Below are 24,210 nucleotides of genomic sequence, written 5' to 3' on the forward strand. Positions count from 1 at the left end.
TCTGCATCTTGCCCTCAGAGTGACCTCCCACGTCCTTTACACTTCCAGGGCGCCCTACGTCTGCATTGCTCCAGGAGAAGAGGGCAGCCTTCCTCCACTCTCCTCCACTCTGCTCATGTGTGCACCACTGTCTCTCTGGCCAGAGTCCCACTGTGGGCACCTGGGCAGACACATAGAAGTTCACGGGCTGCTTGCACGTTTAAATAAGATACATGCAAAAATGTGGCTCACAGTAGGTGCTGCACATTTGTTCATAAGCACTTGGTCGAAATGCACTTTGGTGCTACATATTCACTACGAATTCTTGTACCCAATAAGCACTCAAAATCTGGTGAAATAAAGCACCGGTCACAATGTCTGGTGTCTGGCCCTTAATAAATGCTCCAAGAGGGAGCTAAAATTATTCTTATATTCCATCACTATTCAACATTGATTGACATATACCTTAAAAATATGCCAGCCATCCCACTTTTATTAAAAGAAGAAAGGAAAGAACTATGTATTTAGAGAAAAATGTGTGGGAGACTAAGTACTAATTGTTAATGTGAATCGCCGCACAGAGCAGGACTAGCCTGGAATGGCTGACGTAAGGTTATCTTTGTATCGCTTTTATACTCTAAAAAAAAATAAAGCACTCTTTGGTATCAAAGGACTTGAATACATATGTCCACCAAAATACCTGCACAGGCCTAGATGTCCATCCATTCATGAATGGATAAAGAAGTTGTGGTACATATATGCAATGGAATATTACTCAGCCCATAAAAAGGAATGCATTTGAGTCAGTTCTAATGAGGTGGATGAACCTAGAGCCTATTACACATAGTGAAGTAAGTTAGAAAAACAAGTATTGTGTGTTAACACATATATATGAAATCTAGGAAAATGGTACTGATGAACCTATTTGAAGGGCAGCAGTGAAGACACAGACATAGAGAACAACCTGTGGACACAGTGGTGGAAAGAGAGGAAGGGAAAAATTGAGAAAGTAGCACTGAAATGTATACATTACCATATGTAAAATTAGATAGCCAGTGGAAACTTGCTGCATGAGGCAGGGAGCCCAAATCAGCTGCTCAGTGACAATCTAGAAGGGTGGGATGTAGAAGGGAGAGTCAAGAGGGAGGGGAAATATGTATACCTATTGCTGATTCATGTTGGTGTAAAGCAGAAACCAATATAATATTGTAAAGCAACTATCCTCCAATTAAAATAAATTTTAAATTTAAAAAATCTGCATAGGGAAGTTTATAGCAGCTTTATTCATAATTGCCAAAACCAAGATGCCCTTCAGGAAGTGAATGGATAGATAAACTGTGGTATATCTGGACAATGGAATATTATTCAGCACAAAGAAGAAATTACTATCAAGCCATGAGAAGACAATACACTGTATGATTCCAACTATATCACATTTTGGAAAAGTCTAAACTATGGAGATGATAAAAAGATCTTTGGTAGCTAGTGGATGCAGAAAGGAAGGGATGCAGAAAGGCAGAGCACAGAAATTTTTAGGGCAGTGAATAGTACTCTGTATAATACAATAATGATGTATACATGAAATTATACATTTTTTCAAAATCATAGAATATACTACACCAAGAGGGAGCCACAATGTAAAATATGGACTTTAAGTGTTATGATGTGTCAGTTCTGGTTCATCAGTTGTGATAAATGTATCACATGGTGGGGCATGTGAAAATGGGAGAGATTATGCAAGCATGGGAGCAGAGAGAATGTCTGAAATTTCTTCATCCTTAGTTTTTTTGTGGACCTAAAACTGCTCTAAAAAATAAAAGTTTTCAAAAAAATAAATAAATAAATAAAAATTAAAAAAAAAAAAGTTTTCATAAAGAAAGAATGAATGAGAGCATTAAAGAGCATACTTTTTGATCCAGCAATTCAACTTTGAGGAAGTTGTCTGAAGGAAATTATCAGACTCACAGTCCAGGATGAACACACAGGGATGTGCAGCTCAATATTGTTTATAAGAGGAAAAATTATAGTCAGATTAAATACCCAACAATGTGGGACTGGTTAAGTATTACAATGGTATATCTGAAACATGGAATATTATGATGCCATTCAGAATAATGCTTATGAAGAATACTAATACAAGTGAATGTTGATGATGTATTGGTAAATGGAAAAAAATCAAGCTAAAATAGTAAAGAAATTTTGAAATTTAACTGTGTTTGCTCTAAGACTGCATTTTTAAAATTACATGCATGCATGACTGTAGATGTAGAAGAAAAGACAGCGAAGATATCATGTCTGATAATATTTTGGTAAATTTCGGCAGTGCATTTACAGGAGATACACTACATTTACAGCAGTGCATTGACTGGGAGATGGGTGGTTTGTGCTTTGCAATGTTTTCCAAATTTTCTTTCTCAAGCTTGCATTACTTTTGATAAAAGCAAAAGAAAATCTATTGAACATCTAGGAATGGAGGTGCCTCCACTCATATATCTGTCATACATCCTTCTGAGTATTCATTAATATTTACATTTTACAAGGAACTGAAGCTCAGGATTAAGTGACTTGCACCCACCTAGAAATTGGTAGAATTGAGATTTGAATCCCTGGCTGGCTCCATCCTCTTCTGCCTCCCTCCCAAATAAGCAATTCACATGCACTGCACTGTTACAACAATCTCATATGCCTTACAATGATTGTTAATTTCATATTCAGGATATTTATCCCTCATGTATGTGTTAAGCTCCTAGCAAGTGTCAAATCCTGGGAGGTATACAGAATGGAGATATTATTACCCCCATTTTCAGCCAGGAAACCAAGGCTCAGTCGGATGCTTTAATCAATATCTCACAGACAGCAAACATCAAATCTCAGATGCGAACCTAGGTTTGTTTGATTCTATAATCCCAGCTTTCTTTTTAAAAAATGTTTTCTTTTGTATTGGTGTATAGCCAATTAAGAATGTTGTGATAGTTTCAGGTGAAACAGCAAAGGGACTCAACCATACATATACCAAACCCCCCTCCCATCCAGGCTGCCACATAACATTTGAGCAGAGTTCCTAGTGCTATGCTGTAGGTTCTTGTTGGTTATCCATTTTAAATATAGCAATGTGTACATGTCTATCCCAAACTCCCCAACCATCCCTTCAACCCAGCAACCATAAGTTCATTCTCTAAGTCTGTGAGTCTCTTTCTGTTTTGCTAGTAATTTCATTTGTATCATTTCTTTTTAGATTCCACATATAAGGGATATCATATAGTATTTCACCTTCTCTGTCTGACTTACTTCATTCAGTATGACCATCTCTAGGTCTATCCATGTTGCGGCAAATGGCATTATTTCATTCTTTTTAATGGCTGAGTAATATTCCATTGTATATATGTATCACATCTTTATCCATTCCTCTGTCAAAGGACATTTCAATTGTGTCTGGCATCACAATTTTTGAATGCTCAGGTTTTGGAATCTAAATAGCCTTCTTGTGTGGCTCAAAATAATTCTCCTCCTCATATTGTTTATATTTCAAGATAAGGAGACAAGATACCCAGGAATTACAGATCTTTCTTGACCTATGATGGGGTTATGTCCTGATAAGCCCATTGTAAGTTCAAAATATAAAAAATAGAAAGTCTCACTGAACTTCATAGCTTAGCTTACACTACCTTCAAGGTGCTCAGAACACTTACATTAGTCTATAGTTGAGCAAAATCAACTATATCCATTTTCCACCATTGTAAAGTTGAAAAATCTGTAAGTCAAACCATCCTAGGTTTGGGACAGTCTGTATTGCCCTTCACTTCAATGAATGAAAACAGCACATATCCACAGCTGAAAGTCTTTAGACTGCATAATGAATAGTCATTTAATATTTTAGCAACAGTAATTAATTAGTCACTGGACTGCATAGCTGCCACCGTACCATGAAGATGCAGCTGATGAATTAATATTTATAGAAGCCCCTATGGAAAAAGAGACCATTTACTGGATCTCTAGAACAGATTAGCAAGATGAAAAAAGTCCCTGTTCAAAAGAATTCTATGCTAGAAGCCTGGATACAGAGAATCCAAATTTAGTTAAGATCACACATACACACACACATACACATACACATACACACCATGCATACAGGAAACAGCCATTCATGGAATCATATAGAAAGGAAAGGTTTATGATTTATGACTTATTTTCTTTGGAATTGTCCTCTCCACTCTTCTGTTTGAGAATGGGTGCTTGGGATAGGAAAAGGAACAGGAGAAGGTGTTGTCTGGACAACCCTCTGTTGGAAGCAAAGAAGCATGAACAAGAAGGAAGAAAAGCCATGAGTAGATTGGACTTCAGTTTCCCCTGGGAGGCATCTCCCCAAGAGAGGCGAGCTTGTTGGTAGAGACTGTCTCCCTGCTGCCCCAGCTGCTGACGTGGTGTTCACTGGCCTGGGCTCGAGCTGGGGCCCCTCTGGGATTTTGCAATAGCTCTCTCTTCTGCTGGCTTTCCTGCACCAGCTGATTGTCTAAAATTGAGTCTGTAATCCTTACCGGGCCCACAAAAAAATGCAACTGTAGGGTGGAGATAAGTGGTCCTTGATAAGCCTTAATAGAGCTTGAAATAGCTTTAAACAAAGCAGCCATGTTAATTTTTAAGGCCTTTCAAAACACCAGGGGAAAAACACATGCCTACATCTGCTACATAAATACATGCACACACATTGACAGAATCTGTGGGGGAGATTGATTATTTCCATCTCACTAATCACAGTCTCAAAGAGGAAACACACACACCTACTCAAAATCATTTTTCCAAATGATATGGTCGGCCGTGTTTTCTTTTTTTTGTAATTTATTTTAAGGAAAATTCCTTCAGCTCATAGGTGGGTCTATGAGGCATCGGAGAAAAGAATTTGAAAGAAAAAGATATTTGAGAATACAGAGGGAGAAATTCTCCTTGGAGCCCCCTTAATTATGGTTACCGAGGGAAGAGCCTCTACATTGATGAAAAGCATCAGGAAGTGCAATTGTCATTGGAGGAATCCAGCACCTTGGAGTTCCAAAAGATGCCACATCCTCTCTCGCCCCCTTGTGGATACCAGAGGCCTTATTCAATAGGTAGGGGATATGTGTACACATATAGCTGATTCACGTTGTTATCCAGCAGAAACCAACACAACATTGTAAAACAATTATCCTCCAATTTTAAAAAGCTAGTCCCCACAAAGGAAATGTGGGCAAAAGGCACAATCCTAGAGTTGGCACAAGAAAAAAGGCAAGCACTCGTTATCTTTTCATTCATTCAGTGTTCCGAGTGCCGGCCAAGTGTTAGGTTGGCCCTCCTCCCCTCTAGAAAAGCAGCTTTCCTCGCTCCAGCTTGGAATGGGAAAATGACTTGAAACAAGTAATTCCAAAGGGGAGGAGAAGGCCAGGGACCTGGTCTGAGAAATGAGGAAGATTCCCCTAAGGGGTTTTTTTGTCCAGGGTGTTTTTGCTCAATTTTTTTTTTTTTTTAAGATATAATTGACACAAGTTTGGACTTCTTTGCTGGCTCAGATGGTAAAGAATCTGACTGCAAGTCGGGAGACCTGGTTCCATCCTTGGGTTGGGAAGATCCCCTGGAGGAGGGCATTGCAACCCATTCCAATATTCTTGCCTGGAAAATTCCATGGACGGGGGAGCCTGGTGGGCTACAGTCCATAGGGCCACAAAGTCGGACACAACTGAGCAAGTAAGCAGAGCACACAGCTGTGTAAGTTTAAGGCATACAGCATAGAGATTTGACTTACATCATGAAGTGATTATCACAACGAGTTTATCGAACATCCGTTCATCCCAAATACAAACAAAAGAAAAAAAAGTTTTTTCCTTGTGAGAACTCAGGACTTACTCTCCTTAGGCCAATGCCAATCTTGATCGAAGAAAGTTACCCTGGCTTCTTCCCGGTTCTTTAGCCCTTGTAAAGTTGTTCCTGCTCTGGGTCTTTGCACAGGCTAATCCCTGGCCTAGATTGTACTTCCCACCTGTTTCACTTGGCAAACTCCTATTCATCCTTCAGGTCTCAGGTACCTCAAAGAGAAATTCCTTGACTCCCCCAAACATGACAAGTCCCCCTGTTTCTCAATCTCTTTGCACACTATACTTTCTCAGTAGTACCTATTTTGTGCTAAGCCACGTCAGTCGTGTCCAACTCTTTGTGACCCCATGGACTGTAGCCCACCAGGCTCCCCTGTCCATGGGATTTTCCAGGCAGGAATATTGGAGTAGGTTGCCATTTCCTCCTTCAGGAGATCTTCCTGACCTAGGGATCGAACCTGAATCTCTTACAAATCCTGCATTGGCAGGCAGGTCCTTCACCATTAGTGCCACCTGGGAAGCCCACCTATTTTAACTGCAATTAAAGAGTTATTAATAAAAATGTAGATGCCCTTGTTAGACTGTATACCTTAAATACATTTTAAAATATGTTAAATATTTACATATTTAACCAAATACCTATATATTAATACATATACAAATATATAGTAAATGTGCTGTGCTGTACTACGCTTAGTTATCAGTCGTGTCCGACTCTGTGACCTCATGGACTGTAGCCCACCAGGTTCCTCTGGAATTCTCCAGGCAAGCATACTGGAGTGGGTTGCCATGCCCTCTTCCAGAGGATCTTCCCAACCCAGGGATCAAACTCAGATCTCCAGCATTGCAGGTGGATTCTTTACTGTCTGAGCCACCAAGGAAGCCCAATATATTAAATATATTAAATTCTTAGTGCCACTAAACTGTATACTTAAAGTGTTTTAAATGGTATGTTTTGTTATATATAATTTACCACAATAAAATAATTCTAGTACTTCCCTGGTGGTACAGTGGGTAAGAACTCGCCTGCCAATGCAGGGGACAAGGGTTTGATTCCTGGTTCCGGGAAGATCCCACATGTCACAGCTACTAAACCCGCATGCTGCAGCTACTGAAGACTGAGCGCCCTAGAGCCCATGCTCCACAATGAGAAGTCACCACACCACAACTAGAGAAACCCGGCGTGCAGCAACAAAGACCCAGCGCAACCAAAAAATAATAAGATAAATAATTTAAAATACAATTCTAAAAAAAAAAAAAGTATATACTTTAACTGCTTGGCACATAAGTCAGGACAATAGCTTTTGTCATTAGGATCGCATTGATTACCTGAAAGGTAAATGACTAGCAGCAAAGTTAGGATGCAAATCCAAGTCCATTGGATCTCCAAAGCTACAACTTGAACCTCTATACCATTTTCAATTGACCTGTATTAATGAAGTTTTTGAGTGAAGTAGTCCATACTTTCTTTGCCCAAGAAATTCCAATTTTATACTTGTACAATCTATGGGAAATTCAGAACACAGTTACCTTTCCTCATTTTGATACTGTTTTTATTTTGAATTACATACATGGAGCATAGCACTGGGGTGTGTTCAACACTTAGGGTTGCTAAAGGTGGTAATCAGGCCCTGGACTAGAGTAGGAATCCTCCCCAAACCCACGGAACCAGAGCTTGGTGCTTGATGCAAGTACACAGTGGTCCCAAAGAGGGTCCTGCCTTAATCCCTCAACCTCATGCAGATTATTTTATATGGCATAGGGTACTTGGCAGATGTGACTAAGTGTTTTGCTTGCAGGATCTTAGTTCCCTGACCAGGGATCAAACCTGTCATCCCCGCAGTGGAAGCAGGGACTCCTAACCACTGGACTGCTGGGGAAGACCCAGATGTGATTAAGTTAAAAATCTTAAGGGACATCTCTGGTGGTCCAGTGGTTACGAATCCGCCTTCCCATGTAGGGGATGCCGGTTAGATCCCTGGTGGGGGAACTAAGTAAGATCCCACATGCCTCAGGGGGTAACTAAGCCCACGAGCCCCAAACAGAAGCCTACACCGGAAAGATCCCATGCGCTGCAACTAAGACACGATGCAACCAAATAAATAAATGTTTTCTGAAGAAAGATATCAAGATGCGGAAGGCAGTGTAACACAAAAATATATTTGGTCTTTGTCCTGGGTCCCTGGCACAGAGCTCCTAAAGTCCATGCAATTTCCTGAGATGGGAGTATCTTTTGTTATTTGTAAGGAGCTCTTTTTGATCACTCTTGTGACGCCATGGACTAGGGCCTGCCAGCCTCCTCTGTCCATGGAATTCTCCAGGCCAGAATACTGGAGTGGACAGCCATTTCCTTCTCCAGGGGATCTCCCCAACCCAGGGATTGACCCCAGGTCTTCTACATTGCAGGTGGATTCTTTACGGTCTGAGCCACCAAGGAAGCCCCTTTTTGGCCACACCCAAGTTAATGAGTTGACTTAGGGTCAGACCCCAGCCTCAGGATAGGGATGGTCACCAGAAAGACCAAGGGATTAGAAGGCTGGAAATTTCAGCCCAACCCAGACTTAAGGAAAGGCAGGGAAGTAGTGGTAGTGCTAGTGATCAAGCTCTATATAAAACTCTTGAATAAGATTTAATGAGCTTTTTGATTGACAAACACATCAAGAGGTGCGGGAAATAGTATACCCAGAGAGGGTACAGTGCTCCAACACACCCCTTACTTTGCTCCATTTATGGCTTCCATTTGGCTGTTCCTGAGTTGTAACTTTTATTGCAAACTGGTGACTGGAAGTGAAGTGTTCCTCTGAGTTCTGAGCGCCATTAGAGCAAACTATCAAAGCTGAGGATGGATTTGTAAGAATCGTCTACTGGAACTCAGGCAGATGTGTGGGTGACCCAGGGACCCAGTACTTGTGATTGGCATCTGACATGAGGAGCAGTCTTGTGGGACTGATGCTTCGGGTCCATGCTAATTTCGAGTAGTTGAGTGTCAAAACGGGACCGGAGGACATTTAGCTGGTATCTGTGGAGAATTGGAGAATTGCTCGGTGTGGGAAAATCCATACATCTTGGTGTCAGAAGTATTGTGAGTGGAGAAACCATCTTCACGAGATACCCAATTCATGAAATTTTCCAATTAGGATGTAATCACACTGGTCTTTTACGAGATCGAGGATCCGAGGAAGGTGATGTGACACAAAAATCTGGACTGGAGCACCTGGGAGGAAGGGATCCCATCACGGGAGATGGATGGACACTCACTACCATAGGCTTGACATTAGCCCACTGAAACTGGTTTTGGACTTCTGACCTCCAGAACTCTAAGAGAATGTACTTAAGTCACAGACTTTGTGGTAACTTATTACAGCAGCGACAGAAAACCTAAACAACAGGTATTCGGATGCTAAGAAAGCAGGATCTCAGACGCAGGGTTCTCAGCCTTGTTCTCTACAAGCAGTCCTGCCCTAAGCATTGCACAGATATTGCACAGATGCACCAGAGCTACAGGAAGCAGATGGACGGAAAGGGAGGACATCACAGAGATGGGAATACAGGGGACTTTGCTGCTGGTCCAGTGGTTAAGACTTTGAGCTTCCATTGCAAGGGGCGTGAGTTCCATCCCTTGTCAAGGAACCAAAATCCCACATGCTGTGCAACGTGGCAAAAAATGTATTAAAAAAATCCAAAAATGAAATATCAAAGAATCTGGAACCTTGCAGAAGGGCTAGTAGAGTGGTACTAAGTATGATTTGGGAATCCTTGGTGTCCCTGAGATTTTTAAATGAATCTGTGAAGTGAAAGCCATTTGCCATGATGCTACTAAGACACTGTCTTCACATTTATTTTCTGGTGAGTGTAAAATGAAGTGTCCAGAGGCTGCAGGACATATTTGACACAGCAACGGACTGAATGTAGAAACACGCATGAGAAGCCAGGGGTCTTTTATAAGGCCAGAAGTTAAGAAATTTACAAAACCATGAAACAATGCCATTTTTGTTTTGGAAACTATTTTTCACAAAAATATTGCATTAACATGGAATGGTCTGTCATTTAAATACAAATATTTGGTCCTAATATGGTACATTATTAACAGACATAACTCACATGAACAGAAAACTCTTATTGCTAATAATTTAAGACCATAAAGAGCTCTGGAGACCAAAAAAGAAAAAATTCACAACACTGCCTTTAATGTACATAAAAATTCCTTGTGGCGATTTTTATAATCAATCACATTATATATATATAAATAAAATAAAAATGAGGTAACACTTTCTCCACATGACTTTTTTTGCATATTTGTGATTATTTCAAGATTCTATGTTGCTCTCTTGAATATCCTGTCCATCTCTTTCATAAGCAGCGCATGAATGTTCAAACAAATCAACACCAAGTATTAAAACATATTTCGTAAATCTTAATAGATGAACATATTTCCCTGGTAGTGCAGTGGCTAAGACTTCTTGTTCCCAAGGCAGGGGGGCCCAGGTTCAGTCCCTGTTCAGGAACTAGACCCAGTGCAGCAAAACAAACGAAAACCACCACTCTATCATCCAAAAAAAAAAAAAAAACCCCCAAATATCAAACAAAAAATTCTTGTCATTTTTCACCTATTGCTAAAAGCTGAAGTCTAACGATGTATCATTTAGTGAGTCTGTAAGGTAATGGGCACTCACAAGTTGATACAACCTTCATGGAGGGTAATGTACTTTGGCACCATTTATCGGAACTGCCTAAGGGTTCCCAGGTGGCTCAGTGGGTCTGCCTGCAATGTGGGGCATGGGTTCAATCCCTGGATCTGGAAACGGCAACACGCTCGTATTCTTGCCTAGAAAATCCCTTGGACAGAGGAACTTGACAGGCAACAGTCCATGGGTGAGACCCAGACTGACACACTGAGCACCACCGCAATGGCTCAGGAAGCTCTTTGACTAAGCAAACTTCTCCTGGTACTTGCTCATCTGTATGCATATTTCAGATTCTAACACTCAGGCACCCACTGCTGAGTCTACTTTAACCAAAAAAAGGAAAAGGGGGAAAAACAGCTGTCTTGCAGAGCCATTATAGAGGCAGCATGTCTAGGCTGTGGGAATGGCGTTGCCAAGCTCCTTTCCTGGGAACTGCATTTAGCATTTCAGGTAACGAACCATTGCTCTGAACTGTGGGCACCTGTGTTTTATCTCATTTTATACCTGTTAGCAAGATATGTCATAAGGTAATTTCACTTTATGTCATTTTAGCTTACAACAGGTTTCAGAGGAATACTCTTTTAGATAGCAGTGGAAACGTGTATAATCAAAATGCTAGAAACCCAAATACCCACAGAACGCCAAGGCTATACTATGCAGCAGTAAAGACGAGCACTTCCTGTGGAACAATCAAAACACACTTATCTGTGTAATGGCATGTACCGTACACGAGATTCTTGGTTAAAAACGGAGAAGGGTATCTAATTACACTCATTTGCTATATATGCTTTAAGAAACTAAGCATACAAGAAACTGGAAAGAGGGTAAAGTCTGCAAGCTGAAGAGCCCAGTTCTTATCCATGTAGTTAGTACAGACTCGTTCAGTGATGACGGGAAATCCCACTATTTTGTATTGGTACATTCCTGGTGAAAAAGTTGAAAAGACACTAAGGAAGCTAAGAATGCTTATCCGAAGAGGAGATTTCTCTGCAGTTTACAGCCTCCCAATCCCACTCCTCTTAGTAGAGGCTAATGTCCCATTAAGTTGGCTGTAAGTCATACACCTAGAGGCAGATTAAAAAAAAAAAAAAGACACAAAGGAAATGGACAAGTTATTTAATTAGGTTCTTTGCAAGAAGTTCAGAATACTACTTTGTGAGGGTAAATTCCATTTGTGAGAGCAAACACAGAGCGGAGGTAGCCCTGGAGCTGAGGGACAGCTTTGATTCTTCGCAGAATTTGTGAGTCCACAGCTTTCTGATCAACCTTGCGTTGCTCTGTGATCTCGTATTTCTAAACAAAAAGAAAAATCATTTAAAAAAACAACAGCCCAAGTACTAAACTCCACATTAACTAAGAAATCCTCTCTCACAAGTACTCAGTCCTAGAGATATTGAGAAGGCAATTCTGATAATCTTCTTTGGAGAGCTGTGAAATATAACCTATTTTTAATATATAATAATAGTAAGTTTTACCCTTTTGCCTACTTTAATATAAAAGGATAAATGATTGATAATTCCCAGGAAAACAGTAGTTCAGAGTTTCACCAAAACCTCAGGCTTCTGAGTTGAACTCCTAGTTGCCAACTAGGAATTCAGGGCATTACTATTTATTATGATTTAACATTATTTCCCAGGTATTCCTCACTCGTTCTTTACAGCCTTTCTTTTTAACAGTTCTTAACCTTATTTATTTTCACTCCCAATTAGAGGAGCCAGAGTTACCAAAGGCAAAGACAGAAATAGAAGCTTACCTCTCTCTCTGTGTCGAAGATCTCACCCTCTTGGTGTCTCGGCTTACGCAGCTTCTTCTTCTTAAAGTAAGTGTCAGTGAGATGTTCTGGGATTTTCACACCACTGATATCGATTTTGGTGGAGGTGGCAATGACAAATTTCTGGTGTGTTCTACGCAGAGGAACTCGATTGAGGGATAGAGGCCCTGGGGGTGGGGGAGGATCAATATAGTGAGGGAAAAGAGGAGCAAATGGTCAAGACCTGACTGGATTTGAAAAAAATATCTGTTGACAAAGGTTCTAGCTTTTATCTGGGTCTGAAGAAATTCCAAACTGCTTTCCACTGCCAGCATCAAGGCTTTTTTCAAGATGTGAGACTTCCCCCACCCCTCACATCTTAAAGTTACCCAGACCAGGAAAGAGCAGAGCTACTTATACAGGTTGGTTTAAAAAAAAAAAAAAAATCACCAGTGCCTCATGAAAAATTCAAACTGAGCACTGTTTTCTAGAGTAAACAGCTCACTTTTTGCCTATCCAGGAACTCCATCCTGGGGCCAAGTAGCAGATCAATCATAGGCCTTGTACAGTATGCATTCCTTGGAATTAGTAGACAAACACTCTGCATTAAAAGTGGCAATTACTTTATGATATGCTGCTGCATATCATAAAGTTAAATAGCTGCTCCCTTAGAATGCATGTGTACACAAGGCAATGAAATAGGCTGAAGAATCTCATGGCACTGAAACCTCTCCTTAGGTGGGAGCAAAATGTGTACTTCAGGCATTTAAAAACACAATTCAAGAGAGTAGTTTCTAAGAATTTTCACCACAAAGAAAGAACTTTTAAACTCACCTACTGTGGTAATTATTTCACAATATATATATTAATAACCAAATCATCATACTATGCACCTTCAACTCATAAGAGTGATGCATATAAATTATTTCTAAACAAAACTGAAGATGAGGAGAGCTGCAAATTTCTGAGGATATTAAACCCAAGGACTTTCTTACCAGTCACAAGTAGCAAGCCACTGCCCAGCTGCTTCAGGAAAATGACCCTCTGTAAATTAAAAAGAAATGCTACATAGCTCCACAAATAAAAACTGACTTCTGAATTAATCAAATCACAGGCTAATTTCGTTAAAGGAAATTTCTACCTATATATACGTCCAACAGTTCTGGAAGGAATTATACCAAACTACTAACAGAGGTGACTCTAGGATATAAGCAGTAATTTGGTGTGCCCCCCCCCCCCCTTTTTAAATGAGCTGCCACCACCTTTAGCAATAAAAATAAATATCCTTCAACTCTAATTCTATCCCTGCAATTCCATTCTAAGGAAGCAACTCAAACATATTTTTTGAGTACAGGGACACCTGAACCATTTCTAACTAGTATTACCAAAAACAGGAGAAGGCGATCAGTTATTATGTTACAGACTACACACATTATGCTAGGGACTGGTTCGTTGGTCCCGTTACGGAGCACCTCAGCCCTCCCACGGGACCTCCTGCTGCGGACCTAGTTGACACAGGCAACCCTACCGGACGCAGGCACTCTGGCAGCTGCACTCACCTTGCCTCTGTGGCGCCCCGTGAGGATGATGAGAACGGTCCCAGGAGTGATGCTGGCGCGCAGCTTCCTCACATGCTTACTGAACGGTTTCTTGCCGTGACTCAACAGTTTCCGAGGCACATCTTCAGTAGGGTAATACCTAGGCTGGAGAAAGCCCATAGGTCCAACTTATTAAATTAAGTTAATCAAGTCAGTAGAGCTGGTTCTGGGGTCGGTAAAACCTTTGCTACCGTCTTTCAGTTACTTAAAACACTTTATTCACACTATTGCATTTCACTTCTAAGATTTTAAAAGTAGAAAAGGTCAGTGCTGCTTTATTAGCTTTTCATGCAAAAACACAGGGTAGAAACTGAAAGAACTGTGTGTTCAAGCAGAGGGAAAGATCCAGCAAGTCAATTTGGGATCAAACCAAACTTTAGTGTATTACATGGCTTATGCAGTGTCCTGTAGCAGTGATTCTCAAAGCTTTTCTAAGGTTTCTGAGTGCTGAAAACTACACTTCAGAAAACAAAGGCCTGACACATTCTGTATGCTATGAAAAAAGGCTCGTTTCCCAATTAAACAAAATGTGTTCATACACATCACGCTAACATGCATGGCTCTCACATTATTCACAAAGAAAAACAAACTGTATAGAACCAAAGGTATTAGCTTAGATCAAGACTGCCAGTTCATTTATTATAAAAATAAGACCCCACAGACGCTTTCACTATGACAAGTAACTCACAATAGTCTACTTCTAACTGTCATGTTAGTGGACACTTTTTTGCTTTTACCACAAACATGAATGGCCAACAGAAAAATCAGCTCACAAAATCTTTGATAAGAAGAAATCAAAGTGCCATTCTTGCTCTTGTGCAGTAATATTCAACTGTGCAGCCGTGTAATACATCTGGCAACAGTTCCATAATGGAAGTTAGAGCAAACCTTTCTTTTTCACAAAGAAAATGTTGGATCTTGTACATGGTATAAGGAGGGGCCAAGAAACACAGCTTTAGCTTTAGTGGACAAATGTTCTATAGGTCTGGCCGCATTTTTAGACTCTGCAGGGTAAATTTCACAACCCCAAGAGGCGAAACTTTATTCCAGTTTTATAAGAAACAAAAGCACAGAAAAGTAACTCTACAGAAGAACAGTAAGTAATGAAGCCAAATCATAAACCGAAAACTCAGTATCCTCCATTAGTAATTCTCTGGTAAACACAAACTTCCAGAACCTTGAGCACACACAAAAATCCTCACAGGATACAACTCAGCACGCAACTTAAGATCTCCTCCAAATCTTACCATTTTGCGAAGTTTGACCACTCGGGTACCACCATTCTTGTCACCACCAACTGGTTTTGTGACAGTAGCAAGAACCCGAACCTTCTTTTTCTTTTCGACCTGTGAGGAGACAAACACTTCCCTAAGTCAGAGGCAGACAAACATTTTAAGCTTAAGAGAATGCCCACTGAGTTCCTCGCATCCCTTACCTTGGATTTAGCTGCTGAATACTTTCTCTTGTACAGGGCCTTTCTGGAGTACATGGCTGATCGGGAATATCTGCCAATTCCTCTGACCAGGACAGGGTTTCGGCTGCAGTGGGGCTTCCCCTTCTTAACTTTCTTCACCACTTTCACCTTTTTAGCCTTTTTGACAGCATCAGCCTTCTTGGCTTCAGATTTTTTCTCCTTAGTATCTGGCTTCTCAGCCTTTTCACCCGCCATCTACCAACACGTGTATTTAAAAAAAAAAAAAAAAAAGGCATTTCACCAGTTATCCTATAGCTATACACTGACAGCCTCCCAAACTACAAGTTCTCATCCTCCAAGTAGCTATAACGTCCTTTTCATTCTTCCCACTATAAGATATAGGCCTTCTTCCAAATCCCCCCACCTTTGCAACAACATCCATAATGGTTTAATTTTTAGGTTGTCTCCCCCAATACACTATAAGCTGTTCGACGAGCCGAAGGCACGTCACGCCCGTTAAGTGTTCGCCGCATATTTTGATGTCACAGGTCCTTATTCCATTATTTCTATCTTGCAAATTAAAAATTCTAGGCACAGGCCAAAACAATTTGCAAAGCCAGGAAGCAGCGAGACTGCAACTTGAAGTTGCTCGCTTTCAGGACTTTTGTTCTCCCCAGACTGCCTCACTCAAGAAATTTGGTTTAGGAGGCGAAGACAAACACACTAAGTCCAAACTAAGCCCAGAGAGAAAAAAAACCGCAAAGCCCCGGAGCCGACTTCCGGCCCGCGGACTGGGCAAGAGGAGAAAGCAGCATTTGGTCTTAGCCTTAAATCCACAACGTGGCAGAGACAAACTAGGTCGCGTATTCTAGAACCCAGATTCCGGATTCAGGAGCGCGCGCCGCCGCCCTAGTCCCTACGGCCCCACTAGTCGGCTACGAATCCCTGGAAGGGCCCTATTTCCCCAGTCCAGGAGGGTGGCGAGCAATCCGAGCCTCTACAACCTTCCACCTCACTCTCTTCGTGCCCTACCGTAAACCCAAGAGAGAGAAATGAAGCGTCCGGGAGGCCTCTCAGTACGCCCCGAGCGTGCCTGACCCCTGCAGATGTCGACTTGATACCCTCTCAGCTAAGATGGCGAAGGATTGGGATCTTGAAATCTAGTCCTGCAAAGAGATACCGCCATTCTTACCTTGCAAGATGGGAAAAAGAACTAAGGTCCTGGCTTCCGGTCTATAAGGAATCACGGGAAGGGTCGAGTCTCACTTCCTTCCGGATCTGAGGCATTGTGGGAAATGTAGTTCAGCCTCGTTGGTACTGCCTACAGAACTAATTTTCTCAGGTGGCGAAAGTGAAGACCATGTTTTCTGGAAATGCTTCATTTTGTAGACGAGTAGAATTCTCAGAGTACTTTTGGGAACCGTCCTAAAGTTGAAACTTTTTATTTTGCCTACCAAAAACATTAGAAAGCAGTACCATTTTAAATATTAAGAAAGTATAGATGAATGGGTATATCTTTCCTTTCGTCCTTTGTTTTCCGCTCTCTTCTTTTCACAGCTATTTGTAAGACCTCCTCAGACAGCCATTTTGCTTTTTTGCATTTATTTTTTGGGGGGACGGTCTGCATTGGAGAAGGAAATGGCAACTCGCTCCATTGTTCTTGCCTGGAGAATCCCAGGAACAGGGGAGCCTGGTGGGCTGCCATCTATGGGGTCACATTGAGTTGGACACGACTGAAGTGACTTAGCAGCAGCAGCAGCTTGATTCCTGTCTCCTGTATGATGTCACGAACCTCCGTCCATAGTGCATCAGGCACTCTGTCTATCAGATCTAGTCCCTTAAATCTATTTCTCACTTCCACTGTAAGTCATAAGGGATTTGATTTAGGTCATACCCTGAATGGTCTAGTGGCTTCCTCCACTTTCTTCAGTTTAAGTGTGAATTTGGCAACAAGGAGTTCATGATCTGAGCCACAGTCAGCTCCCGGTCTTGTTTTTTGCTGACTGTATAGAGTTTCTCCAACTTTGGCTGCAAAGAATATAATCAATCTGATTTTGGTGTCAACCATCTGGTGATGTCCATGTGTAGGGTCTTCTCTTGTGTTGTTGAAAGAGGGTATTTGCTATGACCAGTGCATTCTCTTGGCAGAACTCTAGTAGCCTTTGCCCTGCTTCATTCTGTACTCCAAGCCCAAATTTGCCTGTTACTCCAGGTGTTTCTTGACTTCCTAATGTTGCATTCCAGTCCCCTATAATGAAAAGGACAGCTTTTTGGGTTGTTAGTTCTAGAAAGTCTTGTAGGTCTTCATAGAATCATTCAACTTCAGCTTCTTCAGCGTTACTGGTCAGGGCATAGACTTGGATTACCATGATATTGAATGGTTTGCCTTGAAAACGAACAGAGATCATTTTGTCGTTTTTGAGACTGCATCCAAGTACTGCATTTTGGACTCTTTTGTTGACTATGATGGCTACTCCATTTCTTCTAAGGGATTCCTGCCCACAGTAGTAGATATAATGGTCATCTGAGTTAAATTCACCCATTCCAGTTTATCTTAGTTCGCTGATTCCTAGAATGTCAACGTTCACTCTTGCCATCTCCTGTTTGACCACTTCCAATTTGCCTTGATTCATGAACCTAAGATTCCAGGTTCCTATGCAATATTGCTCTTTACAGCATCGAACCTTACTTCTATCACCAGTCCCATCCACAACTGGGTCTTGTTTTTGCTTTGACCCCATCCCTTCATTCTTTCTGGAGTTATTTCTCCACTGATCTCCAGTAGCATATTGGGCACCTACCGACCTGGGGAGTTCATCTTTCAGTGTCCTATCTTTTTGCCTTTTCATACTGTTCATGGGGTTCTCAAGGCAAGAATACTGAAGTAGTTTGCCATTCCCTTCTCCAGTGGGCCACATTCTGTCAGACCTCTCCACCATGATCCGTCTGTCTTGGGTGGCCCCACACGGCATGGCTTAGTTTCACTGAGTTAGACAAGACTGTGGTCCGTTTGATCAGATTGGCTAGTTGTCTGTGATTGTGGTTTCAGTCTGTCTGCCCTCTGATGCCCTCTATCAGCACCTACCATCTTACTTGGGTTTCTCTTACCTTGGACGTGGGGTATCTCTTCATGGCTACTCCAGCAAAGCGCAACTGCTACTCCTTACCTTACGTGGGGTAGCTCCTCTCGGCTGCCACCCCGACCTTGGACGTGGGGTAGCTCCTCTCGGCCGCTCCTGCACGCCATTGCAGCGGCCGCTCCTGTGCCATGGGACCCATTTGAAGGACCCATTTGAATGCAGAGTTCCAAAGAATAGCAAGGAGAGATACGAAAGCCTTCCTCAGTGATCAGTGCAAAGAATAGAGGAAAACAATAGAATGGGAAAGACTAGAGATCTCTTCAAGAAAATTAGAGATACCAAAGGAACATTTCATGCAAAGATGGGCTCAATAAAGGACAGAAATAGTATGGGCCTAACAGAAGCAGAAGATATTAAGAAGAGGTGCCAAGAATACACAGAATTGTACAAAAAAGATCTTCACGACCCAGATAATCACAATGGTGTGATCACTCACACTCACCTAGAACCAGACATCCTGGAATGTGAAGTCAAGTGGGCCTTAGGAAGCATCACTACGAACAAAGCTAGTGGACGTGATGGAATTCCAGTTGAGCTATTTCAAATCCTGAAAGATGATGCTGTGAAAGTGCTGCACTCAATATGTCAGCAAATTTGGAAAACTCAGCAGTGGCCACAGGACTGGAAAAGGGCAGTTTTCATTCCAGACCCAAAGAAAGGCAATGCCAAAGAATGCTCAAACTACCGCACAATTGCCCTCATCTCACACGCTATTAAAGTGATGCTCAAAATTCTTCAAGCCAGGCTTCAGCAATACGTGAACCTTGAACTTCCAGATATTCAAGCTGGTTTTAGAAAAGGCAGTGGTCAAATTACCAACATCTGCTGGATCATCGAAAAAGCAAGAGAGTTCCAGAAAAACATCTATTTCTGCTTTACTGAACTGATAGATGAATGAGCTTCCCACGTGACGTTTGTGGTAAAGAACACGCCTCCCAATGCTGGAGATGCAAGAGACGCGGGTTGGATATCTGAGTCTGGACGATTCCCTGAAGGAGGGCTTGGCAACCTGCTCCAGTATTCTTGCCTGGAGAATTCCATATCCAGAGAAGCCTGGCGGGCTACAGTCCATGGGGTCCCATAGAGCTGGACAGGACTGGAAGGACTTAGCACATAGATGGATGAAGGACTTAATTCCCAAGTCAAGTGAAACCTATCCAATGAAAGGCTAGATGGGAACCTTCCAGGGACATTTTCTCCACAATTACCTAATGCCTGCATCGCCTAAACAGACTGCAGCCTGTGCTCAATGACAGCAGGTCTAAAAATCTAGAATTTGTTTTACCATATTTGTTGAAATATAGTTGATTTACAATGGTGTGCCAATCTCTGGTGTATGGCAAAGTGAGTCAATTTACATAGATAAATTCTTTTTAAAATATTATTTTCCATTATGGTTTATCCCAGGAGATTAGATATAGTTCCCCGTGTAATACAGTAGTAGAAAAGGCTAGAATTTAAAACCAATGAAGCACATTCCTGCCCTGGAGAACACATATTCAAGGAAAAAACAAACAGAGAAATGAATAATTATGAGTTACTTCTTCTGGGGGATTTAGGAAAGTTTTGCAAAAGAGTTTGGTTTCGCATTGGATTTGGAAGACTGGATACAAATTTAGCAGATGGAAGTGGCAATTGGAACAATAAATGAAGTGGGTATGGAGGCATCAAAGAGCATGATTGTTTGTTCCTCCACATTCCCTCCCTGCGCTGTTTCTTCATTTCCAAAATGGAGATAATCATAATATGTACCTCACAGAATTGTCGGGAAGATTAAATAAGTTAATATATACAAAATCACCAAGTATGGTATTTGATGCGTGGAAAGGCTAAATAAATGTCTGTTCTTGTTGTCACCACCACCAGCACCGTCATCACCATCTAGATCATAGCTGCAAATGATGTAATGGAGCAGGACCCTGTGGGGTCTTACTATGTGCCAAGTATTCTGCTAAAACTTATACACCAGGGGTAGTAAGAGCAATACTGTATGCTATGTGCCTAACACTGTTTTATGTGTCTTGCCTTATTTCATTGAATCCTCCCAACAACTATAGAGGATAATGTTATGGGAAAACTCAGACTCTGAAGTAAGACAGAAAGATAAAGATCATTACAGCATACTAACACATATATATGGAATTTAGAAAGATGATAATGATAACCCTATATGCAAAACAGAAAAAGAGACACAGATGTACAGACATCTGTAGAAATCCCATGTTTCAACAAATGTGGCAACTCTGCCTCTACTGTGGCCCAGGTGGGATGCATGAGACAGGTGCTCGGGCCAGGTGCGCTGGGAGGACCCAGGGGAATCAGGTGGGGGGGTGAGAGGGGGGATTGGGATGGGGAATACATGTCTCCATGGCTGATTCATGTCAATGTATGACAAAACCCACTGCAATGTTGCGAAGTAATTAGCCTCCAACTAATCAAAATAATTGAAAACAAAACAAAACAAAACAAAACTCAGACTCAAAGAGGTGCAGTAACTTGCCCACAGCATGGATCAGATTTCAAAGAGTGCACTCTTAACCAATAGTCTGTGAGGATTAAAGAACTGATTAATGAAGATAAATAAGACAGCTTGCTGTGCATGTTAATAGAATTAAAAATAAGAACAGTTATTATCTTTTGCTAAACCAACAGCATGGTATATCTTATAGGGTTTTGTGTGTGTGAGTATATGTGTGTGTGTGTTTCAAACTTCATTGCAGCCCTTCAGGTAACATGTACACAATATGACATCTTTCAGCTTGAAGCTTCCATTCTCTTCCATTTGCTTGTTGCTGGTGGTTAGAGCTTTATGCCTCAATGTATACAAACAACGTGCTTCATGGCTGTGTCCCTGAGAATAATGTAGCCTTTTCTGGTTCTGGTTGACTGAGGATAGAGATGCAGTGATCAGATGCTTATGAAGACCTCAGAGATATCAGTGGGGCACTTCTGACCACAGTAGAGGCAGAGTTGCCACGTTTGTTGAGACATGGGATTTCTACAGATGTCTGCCTTCCACATGGATTGGGATGAATATGATCTTAATAGGCTGCATTCTGTGCCTGTAACTGAAAGTGGGGCCTGGCTGCTCACTGCTCAAAAGACATTTTCAACGTTGGTGAAGAGGAAAGTTTGCTTTATTTTGGATTCTGGAAATTCCTGTCCAAAGGCTGACTCTCCCACCCAACAACTGGGGCCAAGAGTTTTTATAGGCAGACAGAGGGAGTTACATGTAGAAATAGCACTGTCAGCTCTGATAATCGGTTATCTTGAAATTGCCTGACTAGCGTCATCTTTGACTAAGTACAGTTGATCTTCAGTCCCAGGACTGGTTTGTTCCCATTTTCTTGAGGTCAGTTCTCGGAAATGTGGCACCTTGTGTCATGGCTTCAGTCTGGTCATCATGTAGTTAAGTTCTTCCACCTGGTGGGGGTTTTAGTATCTATAAGACTGCTCACAGGATGTGGTTCAGAATACTATCTACAACCTTTGAGAAGGAACTAAAGATCCTTGACTTTGCTTACAGACTAAACTATTATTGTTTTGTCCTCTTTGACTGCTTTTCTTTGCTTCTGCATTTTCTTACTTCTCTAATTAAACGTGTTCTTTGGCTAAACTTTTTCCACGGATGAAAGGCAAGCTGAGGCAAGGACCGTACTCCGGTTCATACCCCTTCAGGATTATTCCCTGTCCAGGCATGTAATTTTCTCCAGGAAGAGCTGACACTGTTCTTTTTTGAGAATGAGAATGTCAGCACATTTATTTGCTCAGCTTCTTAAGCGAAACACCTCTTAGAAACTGCTACTTCAAAAAGTGTATCACAATGAATAAAGTGCAGAATGGCATACTTGAACCCCTCAAAAATTCTGACAGTCTCAGAGACTTTCACCTAGTGATGCCTCCAAAGCATTTGTTAAAAGACTGGGAATGGGGGTTTGCCAGTTTTGTTTACAGAACCGATGTAAATAATAAAGGTGATTTTACGTTTTTCTACCAAAAAAAGAGAGAAAGACTTGCCATTGACATAAAAACATAATGAACTCCCTCTAGTGGTTTGTTTCGGTATTGCAAAAATTTAGCATTCACTGTGCTGTGCTTCGTGACATTGTACAGGAGACAGGGATCAAGACCATCTCCATGGAAAAGAAATGCAAAAATGCAAAATAGTTGTCTGAGGAGGCCTTACAAATAGCTGTTAAAAGAAAAGAAGTGAAAAGCAAAGGAGAAAAGGAAAGATATTCCCATTTGAATGCAGAGTTCCAAAGAATAGCAAGGAGAGATACGAAAGCCTTCCTCGGCGATCAATGCAAAGAAATAGAGGAAAACAACAGAATAGGAAAGACTAGAGATCTCTCCAAGAAAATTAGAGATGCCAAGGGAACATTTCATGCAAAGATGGGCTCAATAAAGGACAGAAATGGTATGGACCAGAAGCAGAAGATATTAAGAAGAGGTGCCAAGAATACACAGAAGAACTATACAAAAAAAGAGATCTTCACGACCCAGATAATCACAATGGTGTGATCACTCACACTCACCTAGAACCAGACATCCTGGAATGTGAAGTCAAGTGGGCCTTAGGAAGCATCACTACGAACAAAGCTAGTGGACGTGATGGAATTCCAGTTGAGCTATTTCAAATCCTGAAAGATGATGCTGTGAAAGTGCTGCACTCAATATGTCAGCAAATTTGGAAAACTCAGCAGTGACCACAAGACTGGAAAAGGGCAGTTTTCATTCCAGACCCAAAGAAAGGCAATGCCAAAGAATGCTCAAACTACCGCACAGTTGCCCTCATCTCACACGCTAGTAAAGTAATGCTCAAAATTCTCCAAGCCAGGCTTCAGCAATATGTGAACTGTGAATTTCCAGATATTCAAGCTGGTTTTAGAAAAGGCAGAGGAACCAGAGGTCAAATTGCCAACATCTGCTGGATCATCGAAAAAGCAAGAGAGTTCCAGAAAAACATCTATTTCTGCTTTACTGACTATGCCAAAGCCTTTGACTGTGGATCACAATAAACTCTGGAAAATTCTGAAAGAGATGGGAATACCAGACCACCTGACCTGCCTCTTGAGAAACCTATATGCAGGTCAGGAAGCAGCAGTTAGAACTGGACATGGAACAACAGACTGGTTCCAAGTAGGAAAAGGAGTACGTCAAGGCTGTATACTGTCACCCTGCTTATTTAACTTATATGCAGAGTACACTGGGCTGGAAGAAGCACAAGCTGGAATCAAGATTGCTGGGAGAAAAAAAAAAAAGATTGCTGGGAGAAATATCAATAACCTCAGATATGCAGATGACACCACCCTTATGACAGAAAGAAGAACTAAAGAGCCTCTTGATGAAGGTGAAAGAGGAGAGTGAAAAAGTTGGCTTAAAGCTCAACATTCAGAAAACTAAGATCATGGCATCTCCCATCACTTCATGGCAAATAGATGGGGAAACAGTGGAAACAGTAACTGGTTTTTTTGTGGGGGGGGGACTCCAAAATCACTACAGATGGTGATTGCAGCCATGAAATTAAAAGACGCTTACTCCTTGGAAGGAAAGTTATGACCAACTTAGATAGCATATTAAAATGCAGAGACATTACTTTGCTGACAAAGTTCAATCTAGTCAAGGCTATGGTTTTTTCAGTGGTCATGTATGGATGTGAGAGTTGGACTGTGAAGAAAGCTGAGTGCCGAAAAATTGATTCTTTTGAACAGTGGCGTTGGAGAAGACTCTTGAGAGTCCCTTGAACTGCAAGGAGATCCAACCAGTCCATCCTAAAGGAGATCAGTCCTGGGTGTTCTTTA

The 24,210-nt window shown here is 41.5% G+C and overlaps 1 protein-coding gene across 1 annotated transcript; it reads right to left on the reverse strand.

Annotated features, from left to right (window-relative positions):
* Positions 1 to 9,985: 9,985 nt before the first annotated feature.
* Positions 9,986 to 16,443, reverse strand: RPL6 (ribosomal protein L6). The gene is made up of 7 exons (XM_065904614.1): positions 16,299 to 16,443; positions 15,288 to 15,521; positions 15,100 to 15,198; positions 13,814 to 13,957; positions 13,250 to 13,298; positions 12,258 to 12,442; positions 9,986 to 11,797 (listed from the first exon to the last, which is right to left on the reverse strand). Exons 2-7 carry the CDS (start codon positions 15,519 to 15,521, stop codon positions 11,645 to 11,647), a joined length of 864 nt encoding a protein of 287 aa, XP_065760686.1. The 5' UTR covers positions 16,299 to 16,443; the 3' UTR covers positions 9,986 to 11,644.
* Between the last annotated feature and the right edge of the window lie 7,767 nt (positions 16,444 to 24,210).

This window comes from Muntiacus reevesi, chromosome 13 (genome assembly GCF_963930625.1).
Source record: "Muntiacus reevesi chromosome 13, mMunRee1.1, whole genome shotgun sequence".
NCBI classification, from domain to species: Eukaryota; Metazoa; Chordata; class Mammalia; order Artiodactyla; family Cervidae; genus Muntiacus; species Muntiacus reevesi.